The following is a 13,634-nucleotide window of genomic DNA, read 5'->3' as shown; positions in this document are numbered from 1 at the left end:
TAGTCCACCACCCCGAATTTCGGTTGATTCTCCTTTTCATAAACTTATAATGCTTTTTGTAATCTCCATTGCCAACATTTCTATGCAGTTTATAAGTTTTTCTACGTAGTAAAACAATCATATACTCTGCCATATTTCGCACGGAGTCACCTATTTAGCTTGCTCCACAAATTTGGAGAAGTTACTAGCATCACAGAGGAGTCTTTGATTTTTATTGATATCAAACGCGGAGTAGTTACTCGGCTCGAGAATAGAGGTGTGATTACTTCAAAAGGGCGGGGCTTCTCCGAGGTCAGCCGAGACGACTAGTGCTCAGTTCTCTTTTTATTGATACCAATGCGAGTAACTACTTCAAAATTGGACGTAATGAGTAACTTCTCCGTTTTATTGATATCACCCAATGTCTCTCTTGAAGTATTTTTTTTTTTAAATCAGTGGTAGTAGTAGTGTCAATTCAAAAAGAAGTGGAGAGAACTCCTCACGTATGAGTGCTGCGCAGAGTACACTCGAAACTGGTGAATCATCTTGTATCAACAGTGAAGATAGCATTTCTAGTGTAAGTGTGGAATCGAGACCGGGAAGTTCAAATGTCGATAATGTGTCTGACAAACAACATCTGTTTAACACATTGCACGTAGACAATGATACTATAAAATTGCAATATATTAGTGCTCCCAATCAACCACGCGATATTTCTTTCCCTCAAGTGTATTTCGGTAAAGTACGCCACAATGCTTTCGGGCTTGTTGGTTCGATAACTACCCTTGGCTTCATTGAGATCCATTGTCAGAGCGGGTGTGTTGTTTCATTTGCATTAAAGCTACAAAGAAAAATCTTTCGTTTTCAAAAAATATGGACGAAGGGTTTACTAAAAATGGTTTCAAGAACTGGAAAAAAGCACTTGAAAAATTTTTCTTGTCACGAAAATTCTCATGTTCATCGAGAAGCAGCATTAAAATTAGTCCTTAGGGAAAAAGTGAACGTGAACAGTAAATTGAACAAACAAATAGCCGAAAATGGGGTGTTAGCGCAAAATGCTCTCCTTAAGGCGATTTCCTCAATTCGCTACCTGGCGAGACAGGGATGTGCTTTACGTGTATATTCTGAGGAAGCAGGAAACTTACACCAACTTCTGCAGTTGAGAGCAGAGGATTCCGAAGATTTAAGCAAGTGGCTTCTTCGTCGAGATAAATGGCTCGGCCATGACATTCAAAATGAAATTCTAGAACTTCTTGCGCAATCCGTTCTTCGTGACATAGCATCCGATATTAAACGGAAAAAATATTTTTCTCTTATTGTTGACGAAACTTCAGAGATTTCGCATCAGGAGCAAGTGAGCTTGTGTATTCGTTATGTAAGTGAAGCATTCAAAGTATACGAGGATTTCATCGGTTTCTATAAAGTAGAAGGGATGAATGCATCTACATTAACAGCAGTGATTACAGATGTGCTTGTACGAATGGATCTATCATTACAAAACTGCAGGGGACAGTGTTATGATGGACCTAGTAATATGTCCTGTTGTTACTCTGGAGTCCAAGCTAAAATAAAAGAAGTGCAACCAACCAAAGGCGCTCTATATTCACTGTACTGCCCACTCTTTACATTTAGATTTACAGTGAGCAGCACAAATTCCTTGTATTAGAAATGTTCTTGAATTCGGGGACCGCGGTGGCTCAGTGGTAGGGCGTTCACCTCTGGTGCTTGGGGTCCCGGGTTCGATCCCAGCCCCCGCCAAGTGAACCTTGTGGTGGACAAACACCGTGTGCGTAGGTTTCCTCGGGGTTCTCCCGTTTCCTCCCACTTTCTTCATTCCACCATTTCATTCATTACTCATCATCATCGTCTCCTTTAGCCTAACCGGCATAACCGTGGGACGTAAAACTCAAAGATTTCATTTCATTTTTACTTGAATTCGTGCATGCGCTTGTAAATTTAATACGTGACTCACCGAAGCGTTTAGCTAATTTTACGAATATTCAGAAGGAGTTGTCGGAAACTAATTACAGTTGTTCTTCAAGTGTCTTGTTGAGACCTTTATGTCCGAACAGATGAACTGTAAAAGCTCTGTCATTTGACAGAGTTCTGAAGAACTACGCGCCGTTATTGGAAACCCTGAAAAATATACATGATGATCAGTGGTGCCCCCCCCCTTATGTCTATGACGCACCCCCCCAATTGTCTATCCGTAGGTGTTCTTCTATGAAAAAAATCTTCTTTTCGATTAATTTTACCCCCCCTCATCAAACATATTTATATAGATTTTAACCCCCCAAATATTTCAATGACGCAGTTTGCGTCATAACCCCCCCCTTGTGGGCACCCCTGTGATGATGATACAAGTACAAGTGGGTCTGTCGCTGGTGGCTTGATGCGTAACTTGAAGGATTTTAAAACATTTTTCTCCGTGGAGGTCGCTAAGATTGCATTTGAGCTTTGTGAAAAACAGTGTAAACTTCTACAACATCCTTCTTTGTCTCTTTCTGAGGCTATTGACGAAGCGAAACGAACAAGAGGTACTCTCACCAATCTTCGAACAGATGAACATTTTGACAGAGTTTGGACTAATGCTACGACATAAAGAGAGTTGTTAGGCGTGGAAGAACCAACTCTGCCGCGTCAGCGAAAAATTCCGAGACGACTGGACGATGGCTCTTTAAACCACACTTTTAATGATGTGCAACACTTGTATAAAGTAAAAATCTGGTATAGACTATTGGATACAGTTTGTGGTGAGATCGAAAGACGGTTTGACCAACAGGAAGTGAATACAGCGTTACACATAGAGAAACTTATTGTGAAAGCCGCATGTGATACACAATATGAAGAAGAACTGAGATATGTACTTGATACATATAACGATGATTTGGACGAAAGTAGACTTCGAGTTCAGCTAAGAATGTTCCGTGATGTCGTTATAAACGATGCCAGAGATGTTGTTTCAGTGCAAGACGTCGTTGATATCCTACGTAGCATGGGGAATATGTCATACCTCTTCTCTGAAACTAAAACTTTGCTGTAACTACAGTTACTTTTTCCCGCTACAACGGCTACTGCTGAAAGAACGTTTTCAGCTCTGCGTCGATTAAAGACCTATCTTAGAAGCACTATGACTCAGAGTAGACTTAATCTTGTTGCTGTTCTTCAGATTCACCAGGAAAGACTTGACAAATTAAATCTGCGTGATATAGAAAATGAATTCGTATTAAAGAAAGAAATCCGCAGAAAAATATTTGGTTGTTTCTGAAGCCAAAACTATTGTGTATATGTGGTGTATTGGGAACTGCGAGTTATAGTGATATAGTTTATGACTTTTTTTTTAATGTATAAACAGCTTCTACTGTATCTTAAACATTTCGAACATTTGGTGTTTATATATATTTTTACAAGACCAGGAAATGATCATTTTCAAGAAAGAAGCCTTAAATTTACGTAAGTAATAAACATATTACTTTTTTACCATGGTAGAGCAATGCAGTAATTAGTTCGTTCTTGTATAATGCTTTCAAAAGGCAAAATTCATTCCTAATTCGATTAGCAATGTTGCTCATATTGCTGTTCATAGTGAAAAATTGTTTTGACTTCTGGGCGAGTATTTTTTGTTGTGAAATTCATCAAATTATCGATGACTTGTGTGGTAAGAGTTCCGTGAGGATTTTTTTTTTTCGGTGAAATCTCCCAATGTTTTCGAATAATGTTCCCATTAAGGTGACGAAAATTTTAATCACCGAAAACCATTAGTAATTGATGTTTGCGCAATTTATTTGTTGATTGCACAATTTAATGTCATTGTTATCAGAACATTTATTTACAATAGTGTTTTCTTCGTTGGGGTCTTACGTAGCGCAATTTGATAATGATCTTGGTTTCCGCTCAAGCGAATCCACTTTCAATTTTTAGAGGGTACAATCGGTCTAAAATGTGAGAAAATATACTGATAGATTTTCCTGGGTTTTTCCTGTTCCACCAATAGTCTTTCTTCCCGATAGACAATAATAATAATAATAATAATAATAATAATAATAATAATAATTATTATTATTATTATTATTATTATTATTATTGTTATAAAATTCACTTAATCTTTATTGGCCAATTTTGCCCCTCCCCACCAGGGGCGGATCCAGGACCGACTTCTGGGGGGGCGGTGGGTTATCATACTGCTACTTTTAAGGACTCCAAACTTTGGGATGGGTTTTATTTATATATATAAAATAAGAAAGTTTTCTGTTCTGGGGGGGGGCGATTGCCCCGATCGCCCCTCCCCTGAATCCGCCCCTTCCCCCACTATTTACATGTGTTAGGCGCCTATGAGAGGGGATACCACTACACGGAACCATATACTAATTTAATGTATATTTTTAAATATATTTGCGCGCCTGAATTTTACTAAGTCCCTTAAAATAGGAAGTTTGGCAACAGTACCTTCGAAGGACGGGAAGAACCATTTCCAATACATCTTGCTGGAGTTCGACATTGGCCGTCACGGCTAGTGCCTCGTGTGTGGTGTACTCACTGAGGAAGAGAGTTAAGTGAGAATTCCTATACACGTACGCTACACTTACACCTAGACCTACATATATTTAATTACCTGGTCATTCGTCGCAGTTCCCATATACTGAAGTGTTCTATCGTAGTTTCGTGCCGGACCACTTGGTGCGCTGCTTATCGGGCATCCTTCACGCCCTGATTTCGTTCGAGCTTTCTAACTCTCAATCGCAGACAGCGTATTTGTTCATTTTTTAAAATTCTTACAAAAGTTGAAAATAAAAGAAGTACAGACAACATACATAAATAGATAAATAATAGGAGATACAATTTTAAACTATTGAAGAGCTTACCTCATGATGAGTTTCCATTTTTTAGATCCATTTTTTGATCCCAAATTTTCGAATCCGAAGCTTCTTTTGGTGCAGATTACAAAGTATATGCCTCTGGCTAATATTACTCAGATTGTCAGAACACGGAACGGCATGATTATTAAGACGCCGGATCCGGAATTTCTCCGTACGACCAGGAACAAATTCAGTTTTGAGATCTTTGGATCTAAATCAACTATGACCAAGCTCAGTGATCAACGCACGAAACAGCCGCCGCCACCGAGAAAAACACCCACACTGTCTGTTGTGATACGAGGGGTAGATCCGAGTTACACTGACGAAGAAGTTTTTGAAGAACTAAAACTAGAAGGTCATAATGTCGTGAAATATCTCAGGATCAAAAACGACCACGGTTTGACCTACATGATGCGGGTACTGACCAACTCTGAACAGACTATCGATGAGTTACTAACTCTTGGCGCATAAATATACAAACAACGTCATTGCGTTGAACCATCACGCACCCCTGCTCCTTTGCCTCTTCGCTGCGAGCGGTGTCAGGTTTATGCCAGCACTCTACTTCACAGTGCAAAATCCCGTTTAAATGCGGTTACTGCTCTGGACCACATCCTACACGCAGCTGTACAAATCTCAAACTACCTCCGACCTGCTCCACATGTCAATCACTCTCACCCAACATACAATTATAAATGTCGCTCCAAGTCAGCTCCAGAGCCATCGAAACCGGAGACTGTGACACCATTACGCATACCAGAACAAATCCAACCCCCGACCAGTCCTGCTTTACAACAACCTGTTACTGTTCATCAGTTACTGACGTTTCTAACTTTCTCACTACAAAACATCCACCCATTTATACGAGATCACATCGCTCAACAAATTCAATCCGCGGCCAAGGCAATTTTCCATGCCAACATCTGTCCAACATATTTAGGCAATAGTGTATATTATCATTCAAATGTCCTTGAAACCGAAGTCTAACCACTGCATTGCATTATGGCGCTCTCTTTTTTTGTTTCTAAACATCCGCTCTTTACCACAGCATAAGCCGCCTTTTGAAGCGCTTTTACTAGAAGAACACATAAATACCTTCATCCTTGATGAGACTCATCTCACCCATAGACTGCCCTGCCGCATATCTCGCTTCCAATTGTTACGCCAAGATAGCACTATACCAGCTAGACGAGCCAATGGGGGAGTAGCGATTGGGTTTTAGCCTTTTATTCCGTATCGAAGTCATTCTCCAGTTCTCCCAAATTTTCCTGAATTCCTTATTACATCACTATACTATCAAGCCCTATACGTGACTGTGGCAACCATTTATGTTCGTCCGAGTCATGATATTCCATTCAGCTTCTTTCAATATATCCCCAACAACTTCCGTACTTACATAATCATGGCAGATGTAAATTTACGTAGCCGGACAGTTACGCAACGGGATTGTTTCCTCAATTACGTTATCAGTCATACCACCGGAGTGATTTTGCCACTACCCAAACCGACTCGCCCCACGAGTCAGACTACTCCCGATATAGTCATTGTTTCGAGCAACATATCACAACGTAGTTCTGTTAATATTCTTGACCTCATTGATAGTGATCATGCTCCAATCAAATTAATTATTCAGACTCATAGCAATACCACTTCTCAGACGCCGCCACCCCGTATTACCTACCGCTATGATAAAGCAGATTGGAATGCCTACAGATCATACCTTGAGAAGCATCTTAATGATCTTCCTTCACCGATCACTTAATCCGACCTATCTCATGCCCTGGATTCTATCGTCACTGTTATGCAAAACGCCACGGAAAATATACATCCCTAAATCAACAGTTTCAAATTTTCGACCCTCTTTACCTCCCCAATACTTACCACTGATAAAACGATCCCGACAGTTTTATAGAGATTATGCTGCAACTGGCAACCTTGACTCTCTTCAGCATCACAGACAATTGCAACGAACAGTTCACAACTATCTTAAAGCTTACAAGTTGCGATGCTGGGTCAAAACATGCAATAATCTTGGCTCTATTTCACATCCTACTCAGTATTGGAAACGTTTCCGGCAACTTACTGGTCTAAATACTCACACAACATATCCTCTCATCGACAACAATACTCCGCTTCATACTGATACAGACAAAGCCAATACTTTTGCCAGGTATCTTCAGGACATCTTTACACCTCTCGCACCTGAATATTCATATCGTCCTCATGCCCCGATCTCGATTTCTGACATAACCTCAGTGGTAGCTCATAGACGTAACACAGCCCCTGGCATGGACTCTATTACATATCGACACATTAAAGAAAGTCCGTACGTAGTCTTATTCTCCTTTATCTCATCTATACCTTTATTCTTCGCACTGGCTTTATATCTGCTGATTGGAAAACTTCAAAAACCCTAATGTTCCTAAAACTACATAAACCTGTTGCCTCTGTCAGCTTGTGCCGCCCTATTCAACTAACGTCAACCTTTAGTAAAATACTGGAACGCATCATTGTTAAACGTCTTCATTCGTACCTGGCACTACACAACGTCATTACACTCGAACAAGCTGGTTTCAGACCTTATTTCAGCATAAATGATCAGTTGCTTCGCCTTTTCAATTCCATCTATAATCACTTTAACAAAGGCAATCCACCATGTTTGGTCCTGTTTGACCTCGAAAAAGCATTCGACAAGGTCTGGCATCCCGCTCTCATTTATAAACTCAAACAGCTCCGCTTGCCTATTGCTTACATCAGATTCATTTTTAATTTTCTCTCTTGTCGACTGGTATCAACTCCAGTTTTTCATTTCCCATTTTCCTACATTCCGGAGTTCCCCAAGGATCGGCTTTGTCGCCGTTGTTATATATTTTCTTTGTTTCCGACTTTCCTCCTGTCCCAGCTACAGTTAAACTCTTCCAGTATGCCGATGACACTGCTTTCTTTCCGACAGGAAAAACTATTCACCAACTCAATCTCGCTCTACAGGATTCTATCAATGCCTTTGTTGACTGGTGCCCTCACTGGAGGCTAAAAATAACGCTGCAAAAACTCAAGCAATTCTCTTTCTTGCTCCGAAGCATCGTTCGCGTGTCCACAGAAATCCAAGACTTCTGCACCTCACAGTACAAGATGTACATGTCCCTTACAGACACAAGTGAAACAAGTCTTGAAAAAAATGGTAAGGCGTATGATAAAGGGAAGATTTTATCGATTATTTTTTTCTCAATATCTCGCTCCGTTTGTACGATTTGAGCCTACTTCCGGTTGGAGTTTCTAATTCATGTATGATCAGTGATTTCTTTCTTCTTGCATGCTGTATATAATAGCAAATACATTACACTCGCAATTAATTATAATGTCAGTGATATATGGTGTTCATTAAACAAAACACTCCAAACAATAAAGATTCAAGATTCATCTTAGACTGGAGAAATGGTTATCCTTCGTTTTTCATTATCATTTGGCCATGAAATAAACGCCTGAGAGGCATGCAACTCCTGTATACAATTATTTGGTGTTGGAATGTATAATGTGTAGGATATGATACTTTAGTTTTTTTTTTCTTTAATTTCAACACTTCTAGTGTACCCGTAAATATGTAATAAAGAAATAATGGCCATGTTTTTTTAAATATTCAATTAGAACTGGACAATCTGCACAAAATTTGAAATCCAAAGTTCCGAGGTTTCCGAGGTTTCATTGTCGAAAGGATTGTCCACAAACATTTAAACGCCCACAAACGTATAGTTTAAAAGAACTCCAAAGATGGCACCACAATTCATTTGCATTGATTTTGGAAGAGGCTTATTAAAATACAAAGGCTTCGAACAATAACTTAAAAACATCATTTTTCGTAATAAGCAACATTACCCAGTGAACAGTGTTGCCATCCCAGTATAAAGTTATATTTTTCAAATGCCACTACGTGATATTATTACATATTTCAAATTAACAAGTTAAACGAAAACTGAAAATACCACATTTATTGTTCAATGTTGACGCTAAGGATGTTATAATATCACAAATGTAAAATATTTGGAAGCCTGTATCACACATACAGTACAACGGAGATGGACAAGACAATGAACACCAGAAGTACCTCAGCGTTGGGTACTTTATGGTCATGGTATGATTTCTTTTGAATAAATAGCAACCAAGTAACAAGGGCGTGAAAATTTGAATTTTTCTGAAAGGCTTTATTTCGAAAATATGCTGAGGTAAGTTCATATCTAATTACTTGTGTGGTTTGCAATTTGCAAACAAAATAATTTTGCCGTTTACAGCACATCGATATCTCAAACCTTTCCGGAGATATGATAAACATTGATGAAGTTAGCATCACTGCTGAAAATGGCGTATTTCTGAACAATATTTAAACTAAATTTGGTTTCTTTATCTTTTGCAGCATTCCAGGAATAACATTTAGTAGGTGTAATTACAACTAGTCCTCGCAATTCAATGTTCAAGGTTCAAGGTATTTTTCTTCCTTCTCTTCGAAAGTTTAGTTTCTGAAAAAATATAGAGTAAAGATATAGAGAAAAAATGAATATGTACTGCTCTTTATCTCGTTTAACATTTTCCATTTTGTTTTTCCACCAAAATTCTAGAAGTTCTTTGTTTTTTTCTATTTCTTTCTCATTTAGTTCCCTGCCATTTACATTAAACCCTAGCCTCCAAGCTAATTTAACCATGTTCCCTTCCTTTTCTATGTCATCGTTCCATTTCCATGTTTTCCTTATTTTTAGGGTTTCTTCACATTTTAAAATTACATGTTCTAGTGTTTCATCTTCTTTGGAACATAGTTGGCATTTTTGATTTACTTCTTTAAATTTTTTCAATCGTACTCCTGTTTCAAGACTTCCTGACTTGGCTTTGAAAAGCAAAATGCTCCTTAAGTCATTGTCCATATAATTTATTTTCTCATAACTCTTTTTGTATGTATATATTCCTTTCAAACTGATGCTCTTTTTGACTACTTCTTCATACAAATTTTCCTTTGCTTTAATTGTTTTTTCGGTGTTTTTTTTTTCAATTTTTATAATTTTCTTCTCTGTGCCAGCGGGTAGCTTGATCATATTTTCTTTCTAATTTTCTAAGTCTCCTAAACCATTTTGTGTTCTCCCCTTTTCTAATATGTTTAGTGGCTTCATGCACTACTTTTACTAATCTTGTTTCTTCCATAAACTTTAATCTTCCAAGATTTTTTTTTATTTTACTCGTAGCTTCTCTTTTTTTCAAATTTACTCCATCCCATCTCTCCTGTTATTCTTACATTTGCACTTAATTTATTTTCTCCTAGGGTAAACCTTCCTAGCTGATTTTGTGCTTGTGTAAAATATTCCTGGTTTTATCCGTTAAAGTTATTACATCATTTCATATGTTAGCGCCGGTACTACTACTTGTTTCCAAAGTATTCTTGACACCTCATACCTGTTGTATGGCTACATTTATTTTTCATAATTGCTACATATTTTTGTAGTTTATTCTTTAGTTTCTTCTCGTGTTCAAGGAAGTATTGTTCTCCTTCTTCAAGTGTAATTCCTAAAAATTCTATTTCCTCAGTCCTGTTTATTACTATGTTTCCTGCTTGTATATTTCGATCCTCTATGACTCCACTAAATACCATGAAACTTTTGCTTTTTTCTTTCTTTATTTTTAAACCAATTTATTCTTGTTTCCTAAGTACTGTTTCTAGCATTTCCTTAATGTTTTCTATATTATTACTCATCAAAGCCACATCATCCGCAAATAGACTGCCAGGGATTTTCCTTACTTTTTCTTTTCCTTGCAATCTTAATTCTATCCCTCTGTTTGTTTTGATCAATGCTTCTTCCACTTCGTATATATACAGGGTTTGTCCGGGAAGTAATAGGACTGATTTTATTCCGCCATGACTGTACTTCGGAGCGTGCGCGCACCGACTGGATCCGGTAGAGGGCGTTCCTAACTAACGAACGAGCGGCTGGTCAGTTGTCTCCGAGCACACGGAGAGTCAGGACAGGCTTTCTCGCGCGACGTGTTTCTGTGAGTGGTGCAAGCCGAAAATGCAGCGTTCGTTAGAGCAGAGGTACGCGATTAAATTCTGTGTTAAACTCGGTAAATCTGCGACAGAGACGTTTGATATGATCAAGCAGGCTTACTCAGATGATGCTTTAGCAAGAAGTGGTGTGTTTCGGTGGCACAAGGCCTTTTCGGAGGGCCGGGAAGAGGTCGCCGATGAAGACCGTGCTGGAAGACCTTCGACTTCGACAAACACCGACAATGTGACTCGTGTGCGCGAAGTTTTGAACTCAGACCGTCGACTAAGTATTCGTTTAATTGCCCAGATGTTAAATTTACCAAAAACTGTGGTTCATGAAATTGTGACGGAGCATTTGAACATGCGCAAGGTGTGCGCGAAGATTGTCCCAAAAGTGCTCACTGACGACCAGAAATTGCGGCGAGTGGAACTGTGCCAAGAAAATTTGAACATGTGTGAAAGTGACCCCCAATTTTGGAATAACGTAATCGCAGGTGACGAATCATGGATCTTTGAGTATGATCCCGAGACAAAGAGGCAATCTTCCGAATGGCACACGCGCGGCATCTCCTCGCCCAAAAAAGGGAAGAATGAACAAATCCAAAGTGAAAACGATGCTCATTGTCTTTTTTGCCATCAAAGGCATCGTCCACCATGAATTTGTTCCTCCTGGACAAACCGTCAACGCCAAGTTTTACGTGGAAGTGCTCAAGAGACTCAAACGAAGGGTCAATCGGGTCCGACCAGACATCGGAGCCGACTGGAAGCTACACCACGACAACGCCCCGGCTCACACCGCCTTTCTTGTGAACAGCTACCTGACCAAGTCCGGCATCCCAACGCTTCCGCAGCCGCCCTACAGCCCAGATGTGGCTTCCCGGACTTCTTTTTGTTTCCTCGCCTGAAACGCCCGATGAAAGGCAAGCATTTTGAGACGACAGAGGGGATCCAAGCAGCTTGCACCGGCTATTCCGGAGAGTGACTTCCGTGACGCCTTTAATGCTTGGAAATCGCGCTGGCAGCGCCGTATCGACGCAGAAGGAGCCTATTTTGAAAGATTTTAAAGAATTGTAACGATTGGCTCAAGATTTTTTTAAAAAAATTGACTCAGTCCTATTACTTTCCGGACAAACCCTATATATATATATATATATATATATATATATATATATATCAGGAATAAAACTGCTGATAGAGGACATCCTTGTTTCAAACCTTTGTTACTGTTTATCCATTTTGATTTTATGTTTCCCATTTCATATTTGTATTTGTTATTTTTATATAATTCCTTTAGGAGCATAATAAATTTCTTTGAGATTCCTAAGCTTCCCATTACTACCCATAATAGCTTTTTCTTGACTGTATCAAACGCTTTTTCAATATGAATAAATGCTACTATGAAATCTTCTTTCCTTTCTCTACATATTTCTAATAATTGTTTTATAATGTAGATGTTATCTGTTGTTCTTCTATCTGTTCTGAATCCATTTTGTAGCTCACTTAATATTTTGTTTTTCTCTAGCACAGTGGCGGCGGTTGGACGTTAAAAGTGAGGGGGCAAGACATTATCTGAATATTTGTATATAAATGTTAGTTTTCCTGGTTGTTTCTAACATTTTGTTTGACGAAAGGTTGTATAACTAATAGGATACTATATTTTCAGTTAAAATACCGTATATCGTATATAATAGTTTATTAAGTAAATTGAGAAGAACAACGCAAGTAGATACTAGCCCTTTGTACTCTTAAACAACGAAAGTGTAAGAAGAGATTTGATTCCTTGCTCATGAATATCTTAAAATTCTGTCTGGAAAATTGTGTGATCAGATTATTTAATAAATTTGCAAAACAAATAAATAGAAAGGATAATATTAATCATAGTAATGAATAATGATGCTTGTTTTGCAAAAGTTATAATGAAACTGAGGATTAATGAAAAACTTAATATTTAATTCCACACATGATATTAAATGTATGTTATTACTCTTAGAAAAAGAAAGACAGTAAATACTACAAGCATATGCTACGACATTTAAAGAAATATTTGCTTTTGCAACTTCTTGAAATATGTTCGTTGCCATTAGGTGCAGATTTCACTTTCTTGGAATACATCAAAACACAACAATACTTACAATCCACACTTCAGTTATACAAAATAAACTTAAAACCTAGAATTATGTTCAATTTACTAAATTTTATTGTATATACACTCGTACATCCTTAAACACAACACTTCACTCGTATATTACACTACAAAACAATGGAAAAGGTAGAAGTTGTTTCTTATCACGCTCTTTTTAATCGATATTCCTTACTTTAGGAAGAAGAAAAGACATTTTAGGAACTGTCAATTTTTGTGCAATTAAAGAATAACTTGTGAAATAGGCCCTACTTTTTTGCATAATGTTCTTTCGATTAGCTTCAAAGCGGCTCACTAACATATCGAGCCCTTGTAAGAAGAAATGAAAGTATGCTGAAATTGTGCTCCAATAGGTTATTTTTTGGGGTTATTTTCTGTGGCGATTAAAACGCAATTACTGTAGCTTTCTTTACTCCACGGGAAGACAACCAATACGTATTCACGCAACAGCAAATATTATATGGCAGCATTTTTTCCTATTAATCAGTAACACATACAAAATCGTTACATTTCCAAATGAAACTATATACATTAATTGGTTACTTAAAAACAGTGCGGGGGCAACTTCCCCCCTTTGCCCCCCCAATCGCCGCCCATGCTCTAGCCAATTCATTATTCTGTCTCTTAGAATAATTAT

General features: G+C 38.3%; 1 protein-coding gene across 1 annotated transcript; it reads left to right on the top strand.

Annotated features, from left to right (window-relative positions):
* The first annotated feature begins 484 nt into the window (after positions 1-484).
* LOC145679256 (uncharacterized) lies at positions 485-1,645 on the top strand. The gene has a single exon (XM_081749843.1). It carries the CDS (start codon positions 485-487, stop codon positions 1,643-1,645), a length of 1,161 nt encoding a protein of 386 aa, XP_081605969.1.
* The last annotated feature ends 11,989 nt before the right edge of the window (positions 1,646-13,634 follow it).

This window comes from Thermobia domestica, chromosome 2 (genome assembly GCF_964235325.1).
Source record: "Thermobia domestica chromosome 2, izTheDome1.hap1.1, whole genome shotgun sequence".
Taxonomy (NCBI): domain Eukaryota; kingdom Metazoa; phylum Arthropoda; class Insecta; order Zygentoma; family Lepismatidae; genus Thermobia; species Thermobia domestica.
This window is presented reverse-complemented; position numbering and strand designations above follow the sequence as displayed.

Bases quoted from the DNA above. Each gene is read 5' to 3' on its own strand.
- LOC145679256 (XM_081749843.1), top strand. From the start codon at position 485: ATGAGTGCTGCGCAGAGTACACTCGAAACTGGTGAATCATCTTGTATC.